Raw genomic sequence first — 23,217 nt, forward strand, 5'->3', positions numbered from 1 at the left:
GAATACTTAATAAATGATACTAATAGAATTGGCTATCAATATATAGAAACTGGAGATAAAACTGTATGTTACATATGTACAAATATTAATCCAGAAAGATTAAAGATTTAGGTGGAAAAAAGTAAATTAAAAAATTCTTAGAAGAGAACCTATAAATCACCTATAATCCTTCAGAATAGGCAAAATTTTCTTAACCAAGACAGAACCCCAAAAGCCATTGAAAAAGACTGCCACTAGATAAAATTTTAAATGTTTAAAATGATAAAAAGTTATCATAAAAAAATCAAATAGAAAAATTTTAAGCATGAGTATAAAACACAATGCAGATGAGAATACCAAGCTCATTACACACAAGGAAAAGAGCAACAGCCCAACAGACACTAACACGAGCTAAGGACATGAGGAAGCAATTCAGAGAGGGGGCCAGTCCAAGGTAACCTATGAATGGATGCTCAAATATACCCATAGTAAGAAAGGCAAATTAAATTTTTGCCATCAAACTGGCAAAAGTCAAAAAGCGATACACTTTCAGGGTACTGTTGAAAGAATTAAGGAGAGATGGTACCCTTCTACACTGCTTATAAAAATATAAAGCCAAGTAAGCAATCCGGCAAAATCAGTGAGAATTAAAAATAAAATCCCGGAGTTCCTATCGTGGCGCAGCAGAAACAAATCCAACTAGGAACCATGAGGTTGTGGCTTCAATCCCTGGCCTTGCTCAGTGGGTTAAGGATCTGGTGTTGCCATGAGCTGTGGTGTAGATGACAGACGTGGCTCGGATCTGGCGTTGCTGTGGCTGTTGCTGCGAGCTGTGGTGTAGGGCGGCAAGTACGGTCCTAAAAAGACAAATAAATAAATAAATAAAATCCCTTTAAAACTTTAAAATTTTGTATGATGTGAAATTTTATTTATTTATTTATTGCTTTTTGCTTTTTAGGGCTGTACCCAAGGCATATGCCAGGTTCCCAGGCTAGGAGCTGAATTGGAGCTACAGCTGCCGGCCTACACCACAGCTCGCAGGATCTGAGCCGCATCTGCGACCTACACCACAGCTCACAGCAATGCTGGATCCTTCACCCACTGAGCCAGACCAGGGATTGAACCCACATCCTCACGGATACTAGTCGGGTTCATTACCACTGAGCCATGACAGGTACTCCCTGATGGTGAAGTTTAAAAGCTCTAGGTGAGAGGAAAAACAAATCCTGAAAATGAAAAAATAACCAAGGAAAATATGCCACAATAACTATGACATCTTTGTTTTACTTTCACATTTCAATAAAAGTTCAGCTGGCCATCAAAGTCTCGATTCAAATTTCCTTTTTCAAAACTACTTGGAAATATTACTCTGTTGTTCCTACTTAAAACATCAGATGTGAATCTAATTCTCATCCCTTAGAGATGGCCTACTTCTTTCTCTCTGGAATTATTTCCTTTTCCTAAATTTCACTTTACTATGTCAAACCATTGATATTTGCCCTTTCCTCTCTCATTTAGTACACAGTAAACCGATTCAGTCTTTCTTTAATTGTGGCAAAATTGCCATTAGCAGTGCTTCAAATATTTAACTTTATTTTTCCCCCTTTTAGAACCCCAATTAATCAGATGTTGACAATTATTCTATTTTTCATATTTTTTTCATATTAATTGTTTTCTCATATTTCCAGTTCTTTGTCTCTTCTTAATGTCTTCTGGGAATGTTCAAAACCCACTCCAAATCATCAATTCATTCATCAACTGTATTCATTCAGCCCATGAATTAAGTTTTATTTCTACTATATCTCACTGGTTCTTTATAACTTCTTGTCCCTTTTAATGTTTCCAGTGCCCTCCTCTATGTCCTTGAAGATATTTATTAGGATTATTGTGAATTCTTGTTTCTCTGGCTCATTACTTCTGCTCCCTCTGGAGTTAGTTTCTCAACGTGTGAACTCTCCTTTCCAGAGCTTGACATCAGTGTTCCTCAAAGGGATGTTTTTCCCATTCCTTTCAGAGTATCAGCTATCGTTTTCATATTAAGTTCTGAGTTCCATCCCTATCCCACTTGCTTCTGAGGCATCACCAGAATTACACTCAAAGGAGGAAAACCACAATTGCTGTTTATTCCCCATCTTGATTCACGTATGGCATAAACGAGACCTAACATCCTCAAGAATTAGCCTGCTCTGACTCGGTTGTCCTTTCATTTTCAGTAAGTAGTATTAGACTATGATACAGATTCACCAAACTTTTTCCACTTGGTTATGGAGTTACAGTTTTCCAGGGGTACAGGAGAGATAATAAGGACTCAGAATGGCAAATAACTATAGAAAAATATCATTTCCAAAATCTTTTGGACCCTTAATACTTTGTGTTTGCTATCTTGAATTCTATTTTCCTTCCTCCCCTTCACAGACATGTATATTTTTTTACTTCGAAAAAATTATTGAACTTTAGTTTGGAGGATTTCTTGCCTGAACCCTAACTGATCCCAAGATAACTAGAGAGGCCTCTTGGGTTTTACAAAACCAGATTGGATATAGCTGATCTAAAAACTTATTAGAGGAGTTCCCCTCGTGGCTCAGCTGAAACGAATCTGACTGGTATCCATGAGGATGCAGGTTCGATCCCTGACCTTGTTCAGTGGGTTAAGGAGCCAGCGTTGCCATGAGGTGTGGTGCAGGTCTCAGACGCAGCCTCGGATCTGGCATTTCTATGCCTGTGGTGTAGGCCAGTTGCTATAGCTCTGAATCGACCCCTGCCTGGGAACCTCAATGTGCCACATGTGTGGCCCTAAAAAAGACAAAAATAAATAAAAATTTAAAATATATTAGTGGGGAGTTCCCGTTGTGGCGCAGTGGTTAATGAATCCGACTAGGAACCATGAGGTTGCGGATTCGGTCCCTGCCCTTGCTCAGTGGGTTAACGATCCGGCGTTGCCGTGAGCTGTGGTGTAGGTTGCAGATGCAGCTCGGATCCCACGTTGCTGTGGCTCTGGCGTAGGCCGGTGGCTACAGCCCCAATTCAACCCCTAGCCTGGGAACCTCCATATGCCGCGGGAGCGGCCCAAGAAATAGCAACAACAACAACAACAACAACAAAAAAAAAAAAGACAAAAAGACAAAAAATATATATATATATTAGTGGATAAGCAATGAGGTCCTACTGTATAGCACAGGGAATTATATCCAATTCTTGGGACAGAACGTGATGAAAGATAATATGAGAAAAAGAATGTTTTATGTATGAATGACTGGGTCACTTTGCTGTACAGCAGAAATCAACTATACTTTGATAAAAAATAAAAATATACATAATAGAAACTGGTTTGGCTTGTTCTGTGGGGTTTTTTCTGTCTTGCCTTCCTGTTCTTGGTATATCAATATTGAATCTTACCAGACACCTGTGCCAATGTCTAGCCTTTTCTTTCGATCTGACATTAACTTATTCAACAAATGTTTGCTGAACACTTGCCATGCTATTGTTCCAGTGGTCAGGTGCCCAGCAGGAAAAACACAGTCCCTCCCTTCACAGAGCATTATAGCCAAACAAAGAATCCAGATTGAAGGCAGATTCTGTTAGAGCAGGGATTTCTTCCCGTGTTGTACAGGATCCCAAGTACAGAAGAGTGTAAATAGTAACTGAAAGTCAAATGGGTAAGTTTTGACACTGTAAGTGTGTTCAATGTTGAAACTGCACGTGTCATGGAGTATATCTACGGGAGGCCTTACCTGCTCTGGAGGATCATATGGAATTAGTTCTCCAGCTGAAGGAGACCTCCTTTTGAAGAGGTTTATGCAGCCTCAGTAAAGTAAGCAGCACCTATTTCCTATTTAGGCTGCTCTCCCACCATACAGGGAGGCCTGAACCATCTTGGATTTTTCAATATTGATTTCTGTAAATAAGTCAGGTGAATTGCTTAATAATACTGTATGTTTATAGACATACAAGAAAAGTCACCTGAACAATGCCAATTTGTGTTTTTTGCTTCTTGCCTGCCCACTTCTGCACCCCCTTTTCTTTTCTAACTTGCAGATGAAGGAGCTTCCATGCACCCTTGTGATGATACATACTGTGGACCTTTCCCCGAATCAGAGCCGGAAGTGAAAGCTGTAGCCAACTTCCTCCGAAAACACAGGAAGCACATCAGGGCTTACCTCTCTTTTCACGCATACGCTCAGATGTTGCTGTACCCCTATTCTTACAAATATGCCACAATCCCCAATTTTAGCTGTGTGGTAAGTATGAAGCTGGGTGTCAGTATCATGCTTTTCTAATGCTATAACGGTTCTATGTAGTAAAGATAATAGCAAACATGTGTTCTAATAAGCATTTCATCTGTATTATTTATTTTTCATCATCATATGCAGTAACTACTATTCCCATTTTACAGATGAGCAAACTGAAAGCTAAAGAAGTTAGGTAATTAGACCAAGAGCACACAGCTACTAAGTGTCATGGCCAGGATTCACCCCAAATCTAGCTCCAGTGTTGCTGCTTTTTATAACTGTGTTATGGTGCTTCTCAAATGCCTTCGTTTCAAACCTGTTTACATACTTACCACAGGTTATTCAGAAAATGTCAGGATGGATTTGATTAGTATTACAGCATTGGTCACATGTGCAGGGCTGTAATTAACTTTATTGAGTAAATAATTGTTCATAAATTATGGTCTGACTCTCATTAATTAAAAGCAAGTTTTAATTTATAAGCACTATTTGCTTAATGCTACTAAGTCTCTGGTATGTATCTGACAAGTTAGTGCTAAGAACAAATAGCCTTTCAGGCATGAGATTGCCTGAAAGCGAAAGAGCGGAATTCTTTCCTCTCATCATCTCAACAAGCTCCGCACTATAGGGAAGAATTTCTCATCAGGTGAGTCTGGTTCAGAGTCTTGAGCATCTAAAGGCCTATAAAGTTAGAAGGGAAGGAGGAATACTGGGAGGGGGCACAGGTGGGTTCTAGTTGCTGTTGCTGTTCCACTCCCTGCCTGGATGCTGCTTGGATGCCGGTTGCATCAGTGTGTACATCTTACAATCATTCATTGAGCTATAAACTTAAACCTTATGTAGTCCTCTGTATGTACATTATACTTGAATTTTAACACCTTTATAGGGAGTTCCCTGGTGGGTTAAGGATCTCATGTTGTCACTGCTATAGCAAGGATTCAGTCCCTGGACTGGGAACTTCCACATGCCATGGGCACAGCCAAAAAATAAACAAACAGAAGTTTACATAAAAGAGAAGCATCCCCTTTCTCCCTATACCTTGAATTCCAAATCCTGCACCAATTGCTTGGGATTGCATGGATTCCTCACCTAGATGTCCAGGACCCAGGAAGAAGGCAGAACCTGAGGCGGTCAGAAGGTGGCCTGGAGAGGCCTTGTATTTTGTCCAAAAGAGGAATTTGTTCCCAGAATTTTGTGCAAGAATTCTAAGCAAATTCTCTCTCTTGAGAAACATTGTAAACGCAAGAGTGCTATTGGAAAGTGTTCTCCTTCAGCTCCTCCGTGGGTCAAATAGGCTTCTCATTCGTGGTGTTGCTGACCTGGCCCTCTAACTACCTTGTACCGTGATGCACAGCATATGGAAGTTCCCAGGCCAAGGCTTGGATCCCAGCTGCAGCTGTGGCAACACAGGATCTTCTAACCCGCTATGCCAGGCCAGGGATCAAACCCACACCTCCACAGCAACCCAAGCCACTGCAGTCAGACTCTTAACCCATTGTGCCACAGTGGGAATTCCCAAGCCCTTTTTAAATTAGACACAGTGTATATTCATATTCTCACAACAGATTACATGGAGTATGCAGTATCTTAAAACTATCACATGAGAATGTTCTCCATATTTCATGGAGTTTTTTTTAATTTACTGATTTTATTTTCTGACCATAAGGTCCTAAGCATTAAAAAATGTTTTCCTTAGAATTGCATAACTATTACAAGTATTATTAGACCATAATTAATTGATGTCAAGAACATAAAATATACATTGTTGTAAGGAATCTTTAAACAAAGAGTAACTACTTACTGGAAATGCATCTCTCGGGTTTTTTTGGGTTTTTTGTTTTGCTTTTTTAGGCCCGCCCCCACAGCATATGGAGGTTTCCAGGATAGGGGTCGCATTGGAGCTACAGCTGCCAGCCTACACCACAGCTGCAGCAATGCAGGATTCCAGCCTTGTCTGCGACCTACACCACAGCTCACGGCAACACCAGATTCTTAATCCACTAAGTGAGGCCAGGGATAGAACCTGCATCCTCATGGACACTAATCAGATTCGTTTCCACTGCACCACAATGGGAACTCCTGGAAATGCATCTCTGAATGTTCTCCATATTCTGAATTTATCTTCCTACTAGGATTTATTTTCCTTTTGTTCCTTGGATTGGAGGATGTGGTATAAAGAGTCAATCAGTGGTTCATAACCAATGATGAATTTGCCTCCCAAGAGGCACTGGGCAAAGTTGGAGACATTTTTTGATTGTCTCAATGGGAATAGGGAATGTTAATGAGACAGGCCAGAACCTGAGATCTTTTGCTGCAATGCTTGCACTTGGGCAAACCTGTCCTTGAGCAACCAAATACGAAGAAACTATAGGGGACTAAAAATAACTGTACCCATGTGCAGCTGGGGAAAATTGTGGGCAAGAACATACGAAAAAACTAAAAACCCAACTACCACTTCTGAAGAGCCATGAGCAAAAGGAGGGTACTGCACATGCCCCCTGCACATAGCATCACTGGAAGGGTGGGCACACCACCTAAGCCACCGCTCTGGCCTGACCCCTGGACCTGCCCCTACTCTCGCCCCATATAAGGGGCCACTCCCACCCCACCTCCCCCATGCAGCAAGCAAGGGAAACTGCTGTTTGTTTTCGTTACCCCGTGCTGCAGCAGGGGCCCCAATAAAGCTTTGCCTGAATTTTCCTGTCTGGCTCCTTGTCAATTTCCCTTGATGAAGCCAAGAGCCCAGGACAGTAACACTATTGGCATCAAGTGGGTAAGGCCAAGGATGGCGTAAAACATCTTTGTACAGGACAGCTTTCCACAGTAAAGAATGATTTCATCCCAACTGTCAGTGGTGCCACCGTTAAGAAATCCTGTTAGTGGGTTACAGATAAGCTAAATCGCTAAAACCACGATTACAATTCTCAGAAACTATGTAGTCTCTAAATATGAGCCAGAAACCTTCAGAGTCTGTGAAACTTGCTCAAAACCATCTCATCAATATGTCCGTGTTTCTGCTAAGATTTTTAGGTCACTGACTTGCTTTAAATATGGAAATATTTAAACAAAAAATATACTCCTTACTTAGCTGAGGTCCAACAAATGAGCCCTGGGTCCTCTTGGACAATTGGAAAGAGGAAGCAACAGAGAAAGGAGGAATCAATTAAACTCTTTCAAGTAAAATAATTCTTAGAAAATTTGATGATGTTTCTGCTCTTTGTGGAAGAATCGCAACTAAGACTTTTACCAACATGCACTCGCATCTGAGTGGCAAAAAAGTCCAGTGAGCTCAAAAGGTTCAAGTTATGCATATGTTTTGTGAAAATTGTCAAAGTGGTTCCCTTTTTCTCAATAGATTTTATCCCTCTTGGGTTTAGTCATCTGAAATAATGAGAAACAAAGTTCTCCTCGCCAGCAGAATGCAGTAATCTCCTAAATGTAGAAATATCTGCCCTTGCCATGAAATATTGCTGAGACCATTGGAGAAGATGTGAAAATCTTAGCACGTTCTCCATCCAGATCCCTCATTAGGGTGTTGACATTCCTTTTCTGTCGGCTTCTGCCGAGGAGAATGTCATCCTCAGTGAGATCAATAATAAGTGTCTGCCAGGTTCTGAATAGCCACCAAGGTGGCATGTGCTGCAAACGCTGCTTTCTGCATTCCTGAGAAGAGCTAGGACAGCAAGCTGAACCCAGGGTCCAACACCCAGTCCCGTGTTGCCCAGATGGCTTCAAGTGACAGATTAAATTATTCACAGGCAGTGGAAACAGGAGAGTTGTGTACTGGTTTCAACATACTTCTTTTCCTCTCACCGGTCATACAATACTTCTCTAACTCCTTGTTGAAACTAGGGCTATTACAGCATTTGAAAATGTTTTCAAGGGTAGTCCCTACTGTTGTAGTTGCTGTTAAAATAGTCACCTTTTAGTATTTTGATGGTCGTTATTTTTCCTGATGTTGGGCATCAGTAGGAATGTCTGCATCTTAGCTGGACCTGGCTGAGCACTGTCAGAGGCGCATGTAACCTTAGAAGTCAGGAAGCATTCTGAAAGTATTTCCATCCCCATGAGGGCTAAACACATAGAGCAAGAAGAGTCATTCTTACTGAACTAAAGAGTTTCTTAATTGATCTAAATGTGTTTTAAATACCTTGGACTTAGCCCCTGAAGTATGTACTTAAGGATCAATAAGATTATCTGGATATACTTGCAAATCTGTTTATTCAACATTCATGCAAGACTATTGATTGCCTGTTATATAAGGTGCATTGCTAATACTGGATATGTAGCTAAGAGTAACACAGACATGGCCGCTGCCTGGCCAAGCATTTTGTAACTTATAGAAATGAGCATCTCTGAACTAAAGCGAAGATGACAGAACACTAAGGCAGGGTCAGAAGATGTGAGCACTTATGCCAGCTCAGCTCCTCCATGCTGTGTAAGCCCAGCCTGCCCACTGGACCTCGCTGAGCCTCCCTTTTCTTGTCTGTTTAGGGAACTATTACTGATCACTGGCTCCTTGTGCAAATTAATCAAGGAAAGTGATGTGTTCTAAAACATATTGCAAAATGCAGCATGTGACAAGGAGTAACAATATCATTAAATACAGTCTCATTAACGTGCCCTCTCTTGTTGTCCAAATCAATGACAGATAAGGCTCAAACAACATGTCAGTGTTTCTAAAAGTTTCCATGCAACAATATAAGAGAGATAATCTCTCCATTTAACCTCACAGGAATCTGCAGCTCATAATGCTGTGAATGCCCTCCGGTCAGTGCATGGGGTGCAGTATCGATATGGACCAGCCTCCAGTACATTGTGTAAGTTTCCTATGGATACTGTGTTGGAATCACCTCTTGAACCAATATCCTGTGTAATGACTTCCCCTTAAAAAAAAAAAAAGAGCAAATGTATTCCCCCAAAAGTGAAATTTTTGACTACCAAATTAACCAAAGATATAGAGGGAGTTTATGTCTGATTAGGTTTATACTGCTTGACAGAAATCACTGTACCAAGTCAAATCCTAAGCAGAGACTATTTTAAGCAAGTAGGAAAAACTACATCGTTGAATTCATGTGACAGTAAAAAAAAAAATATATATATATATATATATACATATATATATATATATATATATAAAATACCAAAAAGGGGCTCCTTAAGCAATTTTAACCACTGAAAAGGTGGAAATGGGCCTTGAGAAGATAATGAAGTAATGTTTCAGCGCTAAAAGAGCTTCCCTTTTATCCCTTCTTGTTGTGAAATTCTTTTTACATAACACCGTCAACTGAATTTCCCCTTGAAAGGTGATTAAAATATTTCTTTTTTAGATATGAAATAAAGGGCAACCGGGATATGGAAAGAACCTGGACAAAGAACCAGAAGATGTGCAATCTAGTCTTAATTCTGCCACTCTTAGATGTAACCTTGGCCAAGATATGAGTCCTGGGCCGCAGTGCCCAGTTGGTTCAGTTCTCAACTAGTAAATGAGGAACTGGACTAGGTCATATCTCCTGGCTTTTCAAATTCTAAAATTCCTCACCTCGATGACTTGGAAAATCTACTGAGAAATCATATACATCTGAATGCTTAGTGGCATTCCAGGAGCTTGCCATGATCAAGTGGTGGTTAGGACTCTGTGAATGTCTATGCACGTATAAGAAGGTATATATACACATTGTATGTATAGACAGTAATATCAAATTATACTTTTCAGTGAGGTAGCAAAGTTCTCCTTGATTTCTTTAAATTTATCCATCATTATATTCCTGCCCACTCACTTCCTGAGCCTTCAGAAGAAATGCTTGGTTTGTTAATTAGCACCGTTTATCACAGCAGTCTATCCTAGTAATGGTAATGTCTTAAATATTGAAAAAAAATTTTAAGTCCATGGTCATTTGTCTCATGCCAACCTTTTTACAACTGTTTTTTAATAGAGCCACCTTGAAAGGGGAAATACAATATTTAGAAAAATCACATTATCAGTTACTGTCAACAGACTACATATTAAAAACTAAGAACATTAATTGTTAAAAATTTTACAGTTCACCTTTTCAGCTTGGTATCAAGGCACCGTCATAGTATTATGTTCACTGAGAGAACAACCCGTTACCATAGAAATGAGGCTGTCATATCACCATGATGTAAATGTTGGCAAATATTGTCTCTGACTTTGCTACTATGACTACTATTTGTGGTTCCAGTGAACTCTAACCCAGAGGGACAAAGAAGCCACAGCCTGCCTTCTGTCCCCAGCTGAAGCAAGGGAGAGCCTGGGAAACAGCAGAGTCATCTAATTGTCATCATCAAACAATTCTCTAACTTGTCCTGGCAAAAATAGCATTTAAAAAGCAGGATCATTTGCATAGGAAAATTTAAAAATAGTAAAGTGGTGTTATGTCAGGCTGGATCATATAAATTTCAAGAATGAAGTATATAAAGATTCTTCTATTTATTCATTTATTAACTACTAAAACATGTTATGCTGAAAACGGCAAACTAAGCACTTTGGGGTATAAAGAGACAAAACAATAACATCTAATATATCCTGTACATGTTATTTAATGATCCCTTTTTCAAAAGGGAAGACTGAGGCACAGAGAGTCATGGCAGGTGATGAAATTAGAAACAGCAAAGCCAATAGTCTGCCTAGAGCACCTACACTTTCAACTCTGTGCTGCAAAGCTGGAGCATGTGAGGTCACAGGAGCCAGAAGGAGAGAGGTGTTGGAATGGATTGTCAGCAAGGTTAATGCTGCTGAGAGTTGAAAGTGTGATCAGAGGTTTTAAAAAAAAAAAAAAAAAAAGGTTAGGCCTGCTGTCACTGGTGACCTTCAAGAACAATGGTTTCAGGAGTTCCCATCATGGCTCAGTGGTTAACGAATCCAACTAGGAACCATGAGGTTGCAGGTTCAATCCCTGGCCTCGATCAGTGGGTTAAGGATTCAGCGTTGCTGTGAGCTGTGGTTTGGGTTGCAGACACGGCTCAGATCCCGTGTTGCTGTGGCTGTGGCGTAGGCCGAGGGCTACAGCTCCAATTCGACCCCTAGCCTGGGAACCTCCATATGCTGCGGGAGCAGCCCTAGCAAAGACAAAAAGACAAAGAAAAGAACAATGGTTTCACAGCCGAGTAGAGGTAAGAACCAGAATGGAAGTGATTGAGGATGTAGATTCTCTTTTGAGTTCTAAAGAAAAAGATGATGGTATACAGTTGGATCATGAGAAGGAAGTGCTCTAGGAAAGCAGTACCTGGACATTTTGGTCAATGCAGATGCAAGAGGTAGGGGGGCACTTTTATTAACAAAACAAAGTCCTGGAGAAGGGACCCTCTCACAACCAGAGAAGACAACCATAAACGGTATCAAACAATATCATGTGTAATATATGAGGAGCAGTTCTTCCTGAGCTAGAAGGAGAAGCGGCAGGACTGTGATGTAAGCAGAGGAGGTGACAAGCTACCCTGATGAGTCTGACAACAGTGATAAAGTGAGGGGCAGGACCAGAAGAGACAGAAGAAGGATCTGTAAGCGAAGATCTTAGAAAAAGGAGACCAGAGCACCGCTGGTAATGGACAAAGTCTTCAGAGATTAGCATGAACTTAAAAAAGACTGTCTCCATCTCCCTCGTGAGGAAGAAAACAGAGAAACTGGACTAGGGATTGAGAATTAGCAAAGCAAAAGCAGAGAAGGACTAGAAAAAGGGTCTGGTGAGAAATTCAGTGGAGTAACTGACCATGGCACAGTAGAGAGCTCAACGAAATTGTAAGCGGCCCGAGGGGAGTCTGAAAACTATAGTAAGTAAAGAACAAATTCATCAGGAGTGGGAAAAAATGGGAGAAGGAGAAGAAATGAGGTTTTCTGGGATCAGAATTTCAATATTCTAGACCTTGGAAGAGAACTGAGTGATAAGAAAAGTCTGTCGGGGAGTTCCCGTCGTGGCTCAGTGGTTAACAAATCCAACTAGGAACCATGAGGTTGCGGGTTCGGTCCCTGGCCTTGCTCAGTGGGTTAAGGATCCCGCGTTGCCATGAGCTGTGGTGTAGGTTGCAGACGCAGCTCAGATCCTGTGTTGCTGTGGCTCTGTGAAGGCTGGTGGCTACAGCTCCGATTCCACCCCCAGCCTGGGAACCTCCATATGCCGCGGGAGCGGCCCCGGAAAAGGCAAAAAGACCAAAAAAAAACAAAACAAACAAACAAAAAAAAACCAGAAAAGTCCGTCAGGAGGCAGGGTATGTTTATTGGTAAATAAAGTGAGGTTGGAGAGAGATGATATTAGAATTACGGCTGAGAAATTGAGGTCATCATATTGAAACAGCATTTATCCTTAGACTAGATCCTCAAAGAAGAAAGTTTTCATAGATGTCAGGGGCAAGAACCAAGATTGGAAGTGCCCGGTATGATTTATGATGATAGCAGATATGATTTATAAGTTACATGAGCCTGATGCTAAGGAACTACAATTAAATCGTTCTTGTTGAAGGGATATTTAATTGGAAAGATTCAGTATAGCTTAGCAAGCAAGTACTATATATACATTTTGAAAATTATGCAGCCTCTACTGAATCTGACTTTTTTTTTTTTAACTTTTAGATGTGAGCTCTGGTAGCTCAATGGATTGGGCCTACAAAACTGGAATACCCTACACGTTTGCTTTTGAACTCCGTGACACTGGGCATTTTGGGTTTTTACTCCCAGAGATGCTCATCAAGCCCACCTGTATGGAGACCATGCTGGCTGTGAAGAATATCACAATGCACCTGCTCAAGAAGTGTCCCTGAGATGCCCCAAGGGTGGGGTCAACCACCAGAGAGAGCTGATTCTACACGAGAACAGCTTGGAAGTGGTTAGAAATTGTTTTTACAGAGAAGGGAAACTGCTAAGTGTGAACTTCTCAGTGGACTTTAAAAGGACTTTCTCATGCAATTTAACTGTCCATGCAATAAAAAATGCTTATTAAAAAAAGAAAAAAAGTAGGCTTTCCTGTCATGGCTCAGCGTTAACAAACCCGACTAATATCCATGAGTATGCGAGTGTGATCCCTGGCCTCGCTCCATGGGTTAAGGATCCAGCATTGCTGTGAGCTGTGGTATAGGTCAAAGACTCAGCTCGGATCCTGTGTCACTGTGGCTGTGGTGTAGGCCGGCAGCTGCAGCTCCAATTCAACCCCTAGCCTGGGAACTTCCATATGCCTCAGGTGTGGCCCTAAAAAGCATAAAATAAAAATAGTTTTAAAAAGAGTATAACCTAGTTTGTTGTAAGAAAAGGTAGCCATTTTCTATCCATTTAGAGCCTTATTTGAGTCAGTGTAAGGGCATGTTTTCAATTTATTTCAAGAAATATACAAATTGAAGACTCCACTTCAATAAATCTCATATTCCCAGTGAAGATATAAGATACTGATGTTTAATCACTTGGTTCTCATTAAATGTTTGGAATGGAAAGAACTACTTTATTATAGTTGATATACAATGTTTTGTCAAATTCTGTCATACCACAAAGTGACCCAATCACACACAGTTTCCTGTGCTGTACAGTAGGATCCCATTGCCCATCCATTCCAAATATAACAGTTTGCATCCCCAAAACCCCCCAAATATCCATTCATCCCTCTCCCTCCCCTTTCTGCCTTGGAAACCCTAAATCTACTTTTCTTGGCCACGATCTACTTCTGTTTTTTGGGGTTTTTTTAGATAGGATCATCTGTAATATATTTTAGATTCCACAAATAAGTGATATCATATGGTAGTTGTATTTTTCTTTCTGGCTTACTTCATTTAGTATGAGAGTCTCTAGCTCCATCCATGTTGCTGCAAATGGCATTGGTTTGTCTTTTTATGGCTCAGTAATATTCCATTGTGTATATATACCACATCTTCTTAACCCATTCATCTGTCGATGGACATGTAGGTTGTTTCCATGCCTTGGCTATTGTGAATAGTGCTCCTATGAACATAGGGGTGCATGAGTCTTTATTTCTTCATATAACAAATATACAACTTTTTTTTTTTTTTTTGGCCGCCCCATGGCTTATGGAGTTTCTGAGCTAGGGATCAGATCTCAACCACAACTGCAACCTATGCCAAAGCTGTGGCAACACGGGACCTTTAACTCACTGTGCTGGTCCTCTTGTGCCATAGCGGGAACTCTAATAAATATACAACTTATTAAGATCTTGGATTATTCACTCCATCCCCTGGTATTAGTGCACCAACACCTATAAAGATGTAGCACAGAAGAGGACTTATGTTCTCAAAATACTACTTTAAAAAAAAAAGAGTAAACATTACTTGAGGTGCCACAGAGTGTTAAGAGCTTTACTCTTATTAATAATCTCACCAATTCCTCAAATACTAGGAGGTAGATACTAATCACCCCCATTCTTCAAATGAGGAAACTAGGGTTTAAAAAGGTACCACAGGGGAGTTCCCGTCGTGGCACAGTGGTTAAGAAATCCAATTAGGAACGACGAGGTTGCAGGTTCAGTCCCTGACCTTGCTCAGTGGGTTAATGATCCGGCGTTGCCGTGAGCTGTGGTGTAGGTTGCAGACAGGGCTCGGATCCCCAGTTGCTGTGGCTCTGGTGTAGGCCGGTGGTTACAGCTCCGATTCCACCCCTAGCCTGGGAACCTCCATATGCCGTAGGAGCAGCCCAAGAAATAGCAAAAAGACAAAAAAAAAAAAAAGGTACCACAGACTTCCATTTCCAGGAATATGCCAGGATAAGTATCCAGACTGCTAAAAATAAATAAAGCTTCTGAATAAAACATAATTAATTTTTTAATCATCTTTAAAATATCAGATTAAAAATGAAGGAAATCTCAGGCCAGGCATTGAGTGAAGAAAGAGTACTTAGAAAAGTAGGCAGTATGCTGCCTCCTGAAAGCATTTGTCCAGTCAATTGAGGGCAGACTGATTTTCACAGCATTTGGGAGAACCGGGCGCAGAGAACCAAGCCGTCCAAGGTGAGAAGTTTCATAGCTTCTCCTCCTACCAGAATCCTGGTCCCAAAGTACTAATCCTTCAGTGTAAGGGCAAGCTGCAAAAACCCACTGCTACCCACATCGGGCCACAAGGAAAACACGATTTCCAATTTGGGCAAGAGGACAGAGGGGAGAAATTGCTACCAAGAATCTGGAACCACAAGTCAGCCCTCACCCTGGTTTGAAGCCCAAATTCAGACTACCTAAATGGTCTGAGAAATCTCTAGCCCGGAACTTAATGCTGATTAATCCCAGATTGGTTATACGCCTAAGGATGTGGTAAAAACAAATGCAAGTCCTCTCAGAGGATTTATCTGACCAAAACGCATCAAGGACACCAGGATAAAGAAAGGAGTCTAAACATTTCCAGAGAGAAAAAGAAATGATCCCAAACTGCTCAACAGCACCACCGAAGCTTGAAAATGATGGGAAAATGTCTTTAGAGTTTTGAGGTGAAAAAAATATATATTTTAACTATCTATACCCAGCAAAACAGGCAATGAAACGTGGATAAAATGTAGACTTTTTCTTAAATCTGAGGTCCTAGATTCTTACCTTTCTCAGGAAATTCCTGAGGGATATGCTCTACAAAAATGAAGGTGGAAACTAAGAAAAAGATACAGGATCCCAGAAAAAAGGAAATTCAACATAGGAGAAAGGAGTAGAAAAAACTATCAAGACAGAGTCTGAAAAAAGAACACATATGTATGTATGTATGTATAACTGAATCACTTTTCTGTATACTTGAAACCAACACATCATAAGTCAACTATACTTCAATAAATAAAATAACTTACCTCTCCATAAAAAAAAAAAACCCTCAAAATAATGGTGAACAGCAAAGTCCAATAACGGCATATGCTAAGCTTAGAGAAAAACTCACTTGGAAAAGGAGGAAGAGAATTGAAGATTTCAGATGAAGTTCTCCAAGATAAATATGAAACAGAACACTTAAATATAGCTGAGACAATTTTAACTTTATATCAAAAGGTTTAGGGATGAATTCGTAATAAAAGCACAGAAAACAAGCAAACAAAAAAAGAAACAATTGTTAACTGGTGAAAACAATGAGCTATACAAGAGAAGAGATGTAATCATAGCCTACTATGAGACTTAGCTGTAAGTAATATTTATATAATTAAAATGTTAGCCCTAAATACTGATTTAACCAAAAACAGTGATATAAACATGTGAGATGGAGGTCCCCTTGTAGCACAACGGAATCGGTAATGTTTTGGGAGCACTGGGATGCCCGCTCCATGCCCGGCACGGCACAGTGGGTTAAGGATCCAGTGTTGCCACAACTGCAGCTTAGTTCACAACTGGGGCTGAGATTTGATCCCTGGCCCAGAAACTCCATATGCCTCAGGGCGGCCACAAAAGAAAATAGATAAGTAATAAATAAATACATGTGACAGATAGAAAGAAGTAAGTGTATGTGAGAGGAGGAGGTATAGAGAGTTAAATCCTCTTCTGCTGTAATAAGTCAATAAGCATCTAAAACAAAAAAAAATCAAAAAAGATCATTATCTGTATGTTATTTAGAAGTAAGTACTAGAAGAAATAATGTTAATGATTAAGACTTATTGGACTAATGAGAGGGAATTGGGAGTAAGGAAGATGGAGCAGAGGACTGCTGTTTTTAATATAAGCCTTGTCATATTATTTGACTGGTCTTTTTTTGACTGTTTTTTATATTAAGAAAAAAAAAATCCAAGACTATTCCTTTCCAAAGGAAAATTGTTTTTTAAAACAAACTCTCAACTACTCACTCAGTCCTTTTGATGTTTATAAAATGTACATTGTTTCAATAAAAATTATCAAAATTAAATGTAAAAGAAATGTTAAATGAGATTATATGTGGAATGCCTAGAATAGAACCTGGAAGACCATCAGGAAATAATAGTTTTGTCTATGTTACAAATCTCTTTATGCTGTAGTTCCAGTTACCTATTTGCAGGAATGGATCTCAGGCAGGAGTGAGGCTTGGAAGTCCTACTAAGGAATACTACACCTGGGAATTTAAACTTCCACTCATTCCCGTCTGGCAATAAATACTCAGAAATGATCTAGGATCATTTTATACAATTTATTTCTACCCACAGAACAGGCAAAAGCCAGTGTCCAGAAACAAGCAGGAGGGCCAGAGGCTTATGAAGAACCCCCAAGAATCGGAAGGGGCTGCTGGCAAAGGCGAACACAATCAGCTGGAGTCGTCTGGTGGCCTTCACTCTGCCCTTTGGGAGCAAGCTGTGTGTCCCCTGCTCTACTGACTGACTGTGTCCAGATCTTTTGCTTGTGTCTATTAATGTCATTCCAAACATTATTACCCCTGTAACAGCTAAACAGTCAACTCTTGAATATTCATAAAGTAAAAAAGAATTTACCAATAAATCTCTGAAATTCATTTTTCATTCTCTTTTCTTTCCTTTGTTCCTTGGCCATGCCCGCAGCATGCAGAAGTTCCTGGGCCAGGGATGGAACCCAAGCCACAGCAGTGACAACACCAAGGCCTTAACCACTAGGCCATCAGGGAACTCCCATTATATTTTAAATGTTTATCTATTCTACACCCTGAGTAGTACAATCTGCCAGTAAGTTAACACTAAGAACTTAATTTTTAAAACTTAATTTTCCTGGCCCTTCACACAGTATAGGTACTAAAATTTTCCTGACCCTTCACACAATATAGGTAGTAAGAGTAATTTTTTCAAAGTCAAAAAGAGGGCAACAGAAAATACAGAATCTGAATAATCCACACACTAGCCGGGTATAATGAACTATCCACATGCAGATTTAAGATGAAATTGTGTCTTGATGAACCTCATGTAAATTCTTTCCAGTACTTATCCTCACATTTCAGTATATATATATATATATATATTTTTACAGCTCAAGTTCTATAAGTGGGTATTTTAATATTTATAGGCTATTTTCATTTTTAATCTTTTTAAACCAAGCTACAAAATGTCCTGTTTGCTGATTTATGTTCAAGGCACTCTGCTAGGTTCTGTGTATGAGGAGGGGGTGCTGGAAACAAAAAGTATTATATCTATACTTGCTTAGGAATGTAAAAGGTAACTTCAAACTGAAACAGCACCTGTATTTTTAAAAACAGCTTAGCCAAGAGACATTCCTCCATCCCCCACTTTTATTCATAGTAATTTTATAAATTCTGGTGATGTTGATTTGTAGCTCTCACCTTAGGTTAAGTGTTTTCATTTCCCAGATCTGTCATAACAAAGCACTACAATTTGGAGTTTCCATGGTGGCTCTGTGGTTAACGAATCTGACTAGGAACCATGAGGTTTCGGGTTCGATCCCTGCCCTTGCTCAGTGGGTTAAAGATCCGGTGTTGCTGTGAGCTGTGGTGTAGGTTGCAGACAGGGCTCGGATCCCGAGTTGCCGTGGCTGTGGTATAGGCCAGTGGCTACAGTTCCAATTAGATCCCTAGCCTGGGAACCTCCATATGCCGAGGGAACAGTCCTAGAAAAGGCAAAAAGACCAAAAAAAAAAAGTTGTTCAAGGCAAAATGAAAGGCTGCTCATTAGTAACAGGAAAAAAAATAAAACGAGAAATTTGTTGTCCCAAGGTTCTGAGGCTAGAAGTCCAACATCGGGATGGCAGTAGGGCGTGTTCTCTGTAGCCCGTGAGAGAACCCTTCCTTACCTCTTCCTAGTTTCTGATTGGTTGCCAGTAATCTTGTTTTGTTGACTTTTCCTTTTAGGGCCCCACCCATGGCATATGGAAGTTCCCAGGCTAGGGGTTGAATCCAAGCTGCAGCTGCTGACCTATGCCACAGCAATGCCAGATCTGAGCTTCATCTGTGTCTTACACCACATTTTGCAGGAATGCCAGACCCTTAACCCACTGAACAAGGCCAAGGATCAAACCCACATCCTCATGGATACTAGTCAGGTTTGCAACTGCTGAGCCACAATGGGAATTCCTGATTGCCAGGAATCTTGAGTGTTGCCTGGCTTGCAGCTACTTAGCTTCAAACTTGGCCTTCTCTCACGCAGCCTCCTCCCTGTGTCTCTATGTCCTCACATGGTGATCTTCTTATAAGGCCAACAGCCATGTTGGATTGGGGGCCCACCCTACTTCATGACCTTAGATGAACTAATCACATTGGCAATGACCCTATTTCCAAATAAGGTCACCTTCTGAGGTACCGGGGGGAGTCAGAACTTGAACACATCTTTTTGGCAAAAGGCAAAACTCAACCCAGAACAGTGAACAAATGTGATGAGGTATTGATGTTAATGAGTCTATTCGCCGAGCCCTAAAGTGGTGAATCTTGCTTGAGTTGAATCCTTTGATCTCAAGGCTGTTGAGGAATAGATGCAAATAAAACATGTTTTTTAAGTTCTGACACTCCAAATGAGATTGTTTTTAATAGACTATTAAATAGAAACAGAATCAGCCACTCTTCAGTTTACTTTTTTAAAATACTAAAATTATAGTTCAAATGATGATTTACTTTTTCTTAACATAGGAAATTTATTCATTTTAGATAGGGTCGTATACTACCTTAGCTCTGGATAATTATTTGGGGCTGCTGCATCATAAAAAGTATTTACAGCTAAGTTATACTAGATCAAATCTAATTGATTAAATCAGAATTCTGTGCAATTTAATTAAAGTATGCTGTAGATTAAGCAAAGTAATTACATGAGCGATTGCATTTAATGGAATATTTTTATGAATCAGAATCAGAATATCGCATAATAAACCTGAAAACACTACACAGAATACCTAATTTATTTCACAAAACAAATTGCACTGAGAACCGCTAAGGCATCTGAACAATGCACTTGAAAATAAAGGCAGCTTGGAGTTCCCGTCGTGGCTCAGCGGTTAACGAATCCAACTAAGAACCATGAGATTGTAGGTTCGATCCCCGGCCTTGCTCAGTGGGTTAAGGATCTGGCATTGCCCTGAACTGTGGTGTAGGTTGCAGATGGGGCTCAGATCCCACGTTGCTGTGGCTCTGGCGTAGGCCAACGGCTACAGCTCCGATGAGACCCCTAGCCTTGGAACCTCCATAAGCCGCAGGAGCGGCCCAAGAAATGGCAAAAAGACAAAAATGAAAGGCAGCTTGAAGTTCAAACGGACTCTTAATTCTTTGTTTCCAAATTGCCAATCACCCCACCCCCCACCTTGTTTATGTAGTTATGACTTCTAGGACCACTTCTCCTTTCCCCAGTGGATGCTCTCCCCTGGAGCGTTCATGCTTATTCCACCTGCCCAGACTAGGGGAGAGAAGCACATCAAATAACTCAAGATGTTACAGCGTATAGACTCTGAAATACTATTCTCCTTATCCTTTAGTCAGAAGTTCAACTAGGAGGAGAGCTTCCCACAGAACGCTGAAACAGTGTGTTCCAAGTTTTAAACGGACCAAGAGTAAATGCTTCCCAGGTTGGCAAGAATTAAAACCTAACAGGAACACCCAACCCCTCCATGAAAGTGAGCCAGCAGTTCAGTGTACATGTTCTGGAAGAAATAATTTGCAACAACTAAATGACTGGTGTCAGATTCAGTTATTGAATTTCTATTATCACCGTACTTCTGGCAGAAGCACAGATCCCTGCTATCCTAGGTAGAATTCTTCAGTAATTTAAAGCTGTATGCAATATTCTAAGGGAGGCTATCTGATGTCTGCTCAGCAGAAATTGTGTTGCTGGGTGTATTTTGATCCAGCTGTCTATCTCAGGCAATACTGGTCTGAAATATTGTGTAAGGTTTTTCTTTGGTAGAACAGCAAACATTTTAATGGCTTTGTGCCAGGGTCAACAGAATTTCATAAAGGAATGAATATTTCAAGTGTCACTACACCAGCTACCATTTGTCATAGAAGATACATGATGATCCTAAGAGGTAGCACCAAGCTAACCAAGAGTGTCCAAGAATCAATACTTTGTGCCATTAATAGTAATTCTGAGTTGCTATTAAAGAATTAACTCTGTACTAGGAACTTGAAATCAAATTAATTTTTTTAGACTCATAAATATGAACACTAGCCTTTATGTTTCCTTTAAAATACTTGGGAGTCAATTCCTTTTTATTTATCATTGTTAGCTAAACTGCTTTTATATAGAAGACTCTGAATCACAAGCAACATTTCAATCACAAATCTTAAGCAATCTGCATATTTTGTTAAGACCAGTTGATTATTCCAACTATTTCTTAAGTATCACTAATAAAAATGTTTCTTGCAAGTTCCCTGGTGGCCTGGCAAGTTAAGGATCTGGTGTTGTCACTGCTACAACATAGGTTCCATCCCTGGCCCAGAAACATCCACATGCCATGGATGCAACAATAAAGTAATTAATTTTTAAGTATTTCTCTCATTTATATATGGGGATATAAATCTTTAGTACACCATTGTTGTTCCTTTCTCTTCCCTTCCCCTTCTTTTAAGGGCTCAAGACAATTCTAATTTTACCTGCCTTTCTCTGCCTCTGTCCAAGGTGGATACTTCCTGAGCCTTTGTGATGGGGAACTGGGAGGAAAGGTGACAAAAGCAGAAGGGGAGTAGGAGGCTCCTTAGACAAACGGGCACTTTCCCAGGGTCTATGAAGACAGGAGACGCTGGCAGTGGTAGTTTGTAGGATGATGGATAGGAGAGGAAAGAAGGCATTTTAAGACTCATTGCTGGAATTCCTGTCTTGGCTCAGTGGTTAACGAGCCCAACCAGTATCCATGAGGACATAGGATCGATCCCTGGCCTCACTCAGTGGGTTAAGGATCAGGCATTGCCGTGAGCTGTGGTATAGGTCACAGACACAGCTCAGACCCCACGTTGCTGTGGCTCTGGCGTAGGCCAGCAGCTACAGCTCTGATTCGACCCCTAACCTGGGAACCTTCATATGCCATGGGTGCGGCCCTAAAAAGACAAAGGACAAAAAAAAAATTTTTTTAATTTAAAAAAAAAGAATCATTGCTGAAAATTATAGATGGCTTTTGTGGTATTCAACAAAGACTTTGAAATTACTGGGCCATACTCTTTTGAACATATCATGATTTGAGAATGAACCATTTAGATCCTAGTTTTATAAACATTAAGTGCTGTACTGGGTATTGAATATAATTTCTATGTGGCTAGCACCTTAAAATGCCATTGCCACATCTAAGGAATATGCAGACTTAAGAATCCTGTTTTCCCAAGATGGAACCCAGAAATAAGCCCAATATCTTTTGCATCACACAAGTGTGTGATTCAGGCTCCCCAAATAATAGCTTCAGAAGTGATTGCTGTGAACAATCCTAAGTTTCAGTTACACAAGTTCTGTTTATGACATCATGCCCATAGTTAACAATACTGGAGTATATACTTTAAAATGTGTGAAAAAGGTAGATCTCATATGTTCATAACACAATTTAAAAAAAGAAAAATCAACATAGGAAAAAAAATTTTTTTTTTTTTTTGGTCTTCTTGCCTTTTCTAGGGACGCTTCCCCCGGCATATGGAGGTTCCCAGGCTAGGGGTCTCATCGGAGCTGTAGCCGCCGGCCTACACCAGAGCCACAGCAATGAGGGATCCGAGCCACATCTGCAACCTACACCACAGCTCACGGCAACGCTGGATCGTTAACCCACTGAGCAAGGCCAGGGACCGAACCTACAACCTCATGGTTCCTAGTCGGATTCGTTAACCACTGCGCCACGACGAGAACTCCAGGAAAATTTTTTAAAAGAAAAAGAAGTGATCGGGGAGTTCCCATCGTGGCGCAGTGGTTAAGGAATCCAATTAGGAACCACGAGGTTGCGGGTTCGATCGCTGCCCTTGCTCAGTGGGTTGACCATCCAGCGTTGCCGTGATCTGTGGTGTAGATCGCAGACGCGGCTCGGATCCCACGTTGCTGTGGCTGTGGCATAGGCCGGGGGCTACAGCTCCGATTCGACCCCTAGCCTGGGAACCTCCATATGCCGCGGGATCGGCCCAAGAAATGGCAAAAAGACAAAAAAAGAAAGAAAAAGAAGTGAGCAACTTGACAAAGGAGGCACCATACAAAATCCACATGGTG

The 23,217-nt window shown here is 40.6% G+C and overlaps 1 protein-coding gene and 1 long non-coding RNA gene across 5 annotated transcripts in view; one reads left to right on the forward strand and one right to left on the reverse strand.

Moving 5' to 3' along the window:
- Window positions 1-13,592, forward strand: part of CPA6 (carboxypeptidase A6) — a 250,013-nt gene extending 236,421 nt beyond the window's left edge. For 2 of the 4 annotated variants that reach the window (XM_085022216.1, XM_021089270.2), the window contains 3 exons: window positions 4,015-4,217; window positions 8,944-9,028; window positions 12,796-13,592. In XM_085022216.1, the coding sequence (XP_084878342.1) occupies window positions 4,015-4,217; window positions 8,944-9,028; window positions 12,796-12,983 (476 nt within the window). In that variant the 3' untranslated portion in view covers window positions 12,984-13,592. Of the gene's footprint in view, window positions 1-4,014; window positions 4,218-8,943; window positions 9,029-9,538; window positions 11,014-12,795 lie in introns of those variants that run through there. The other 2 variants (XM_085022215.1, XM_085022217.1) reach the window with 2 other exon arrangements.
- LOC110260281 (uncharacterized) overlaps window positions 1-23,217 on the reverse strand; it is a 106,150-nt gene that overhangs the window by 74,677 nt on the left and 8,256 nt on the right. The window lies entirely within an intron of this gene.

This window comes from Sus scrofa, chromosome 4 (assembly GCF_054392235.1).
Source record: "Sus scrofa isolate SSC_HxYL_T2T_F1_AM1 chromosome 4, Sscrofa_HxYL_maternal_Yorkshire_Landrace_v2.0, whole genome shotgun sequence".
Classification (NCBI taxonomy): Eukaryota; Metazoa; Chordata; class Mammalia; order Artiodactyla; family Suidae; genus Sus; species Sus scrofa.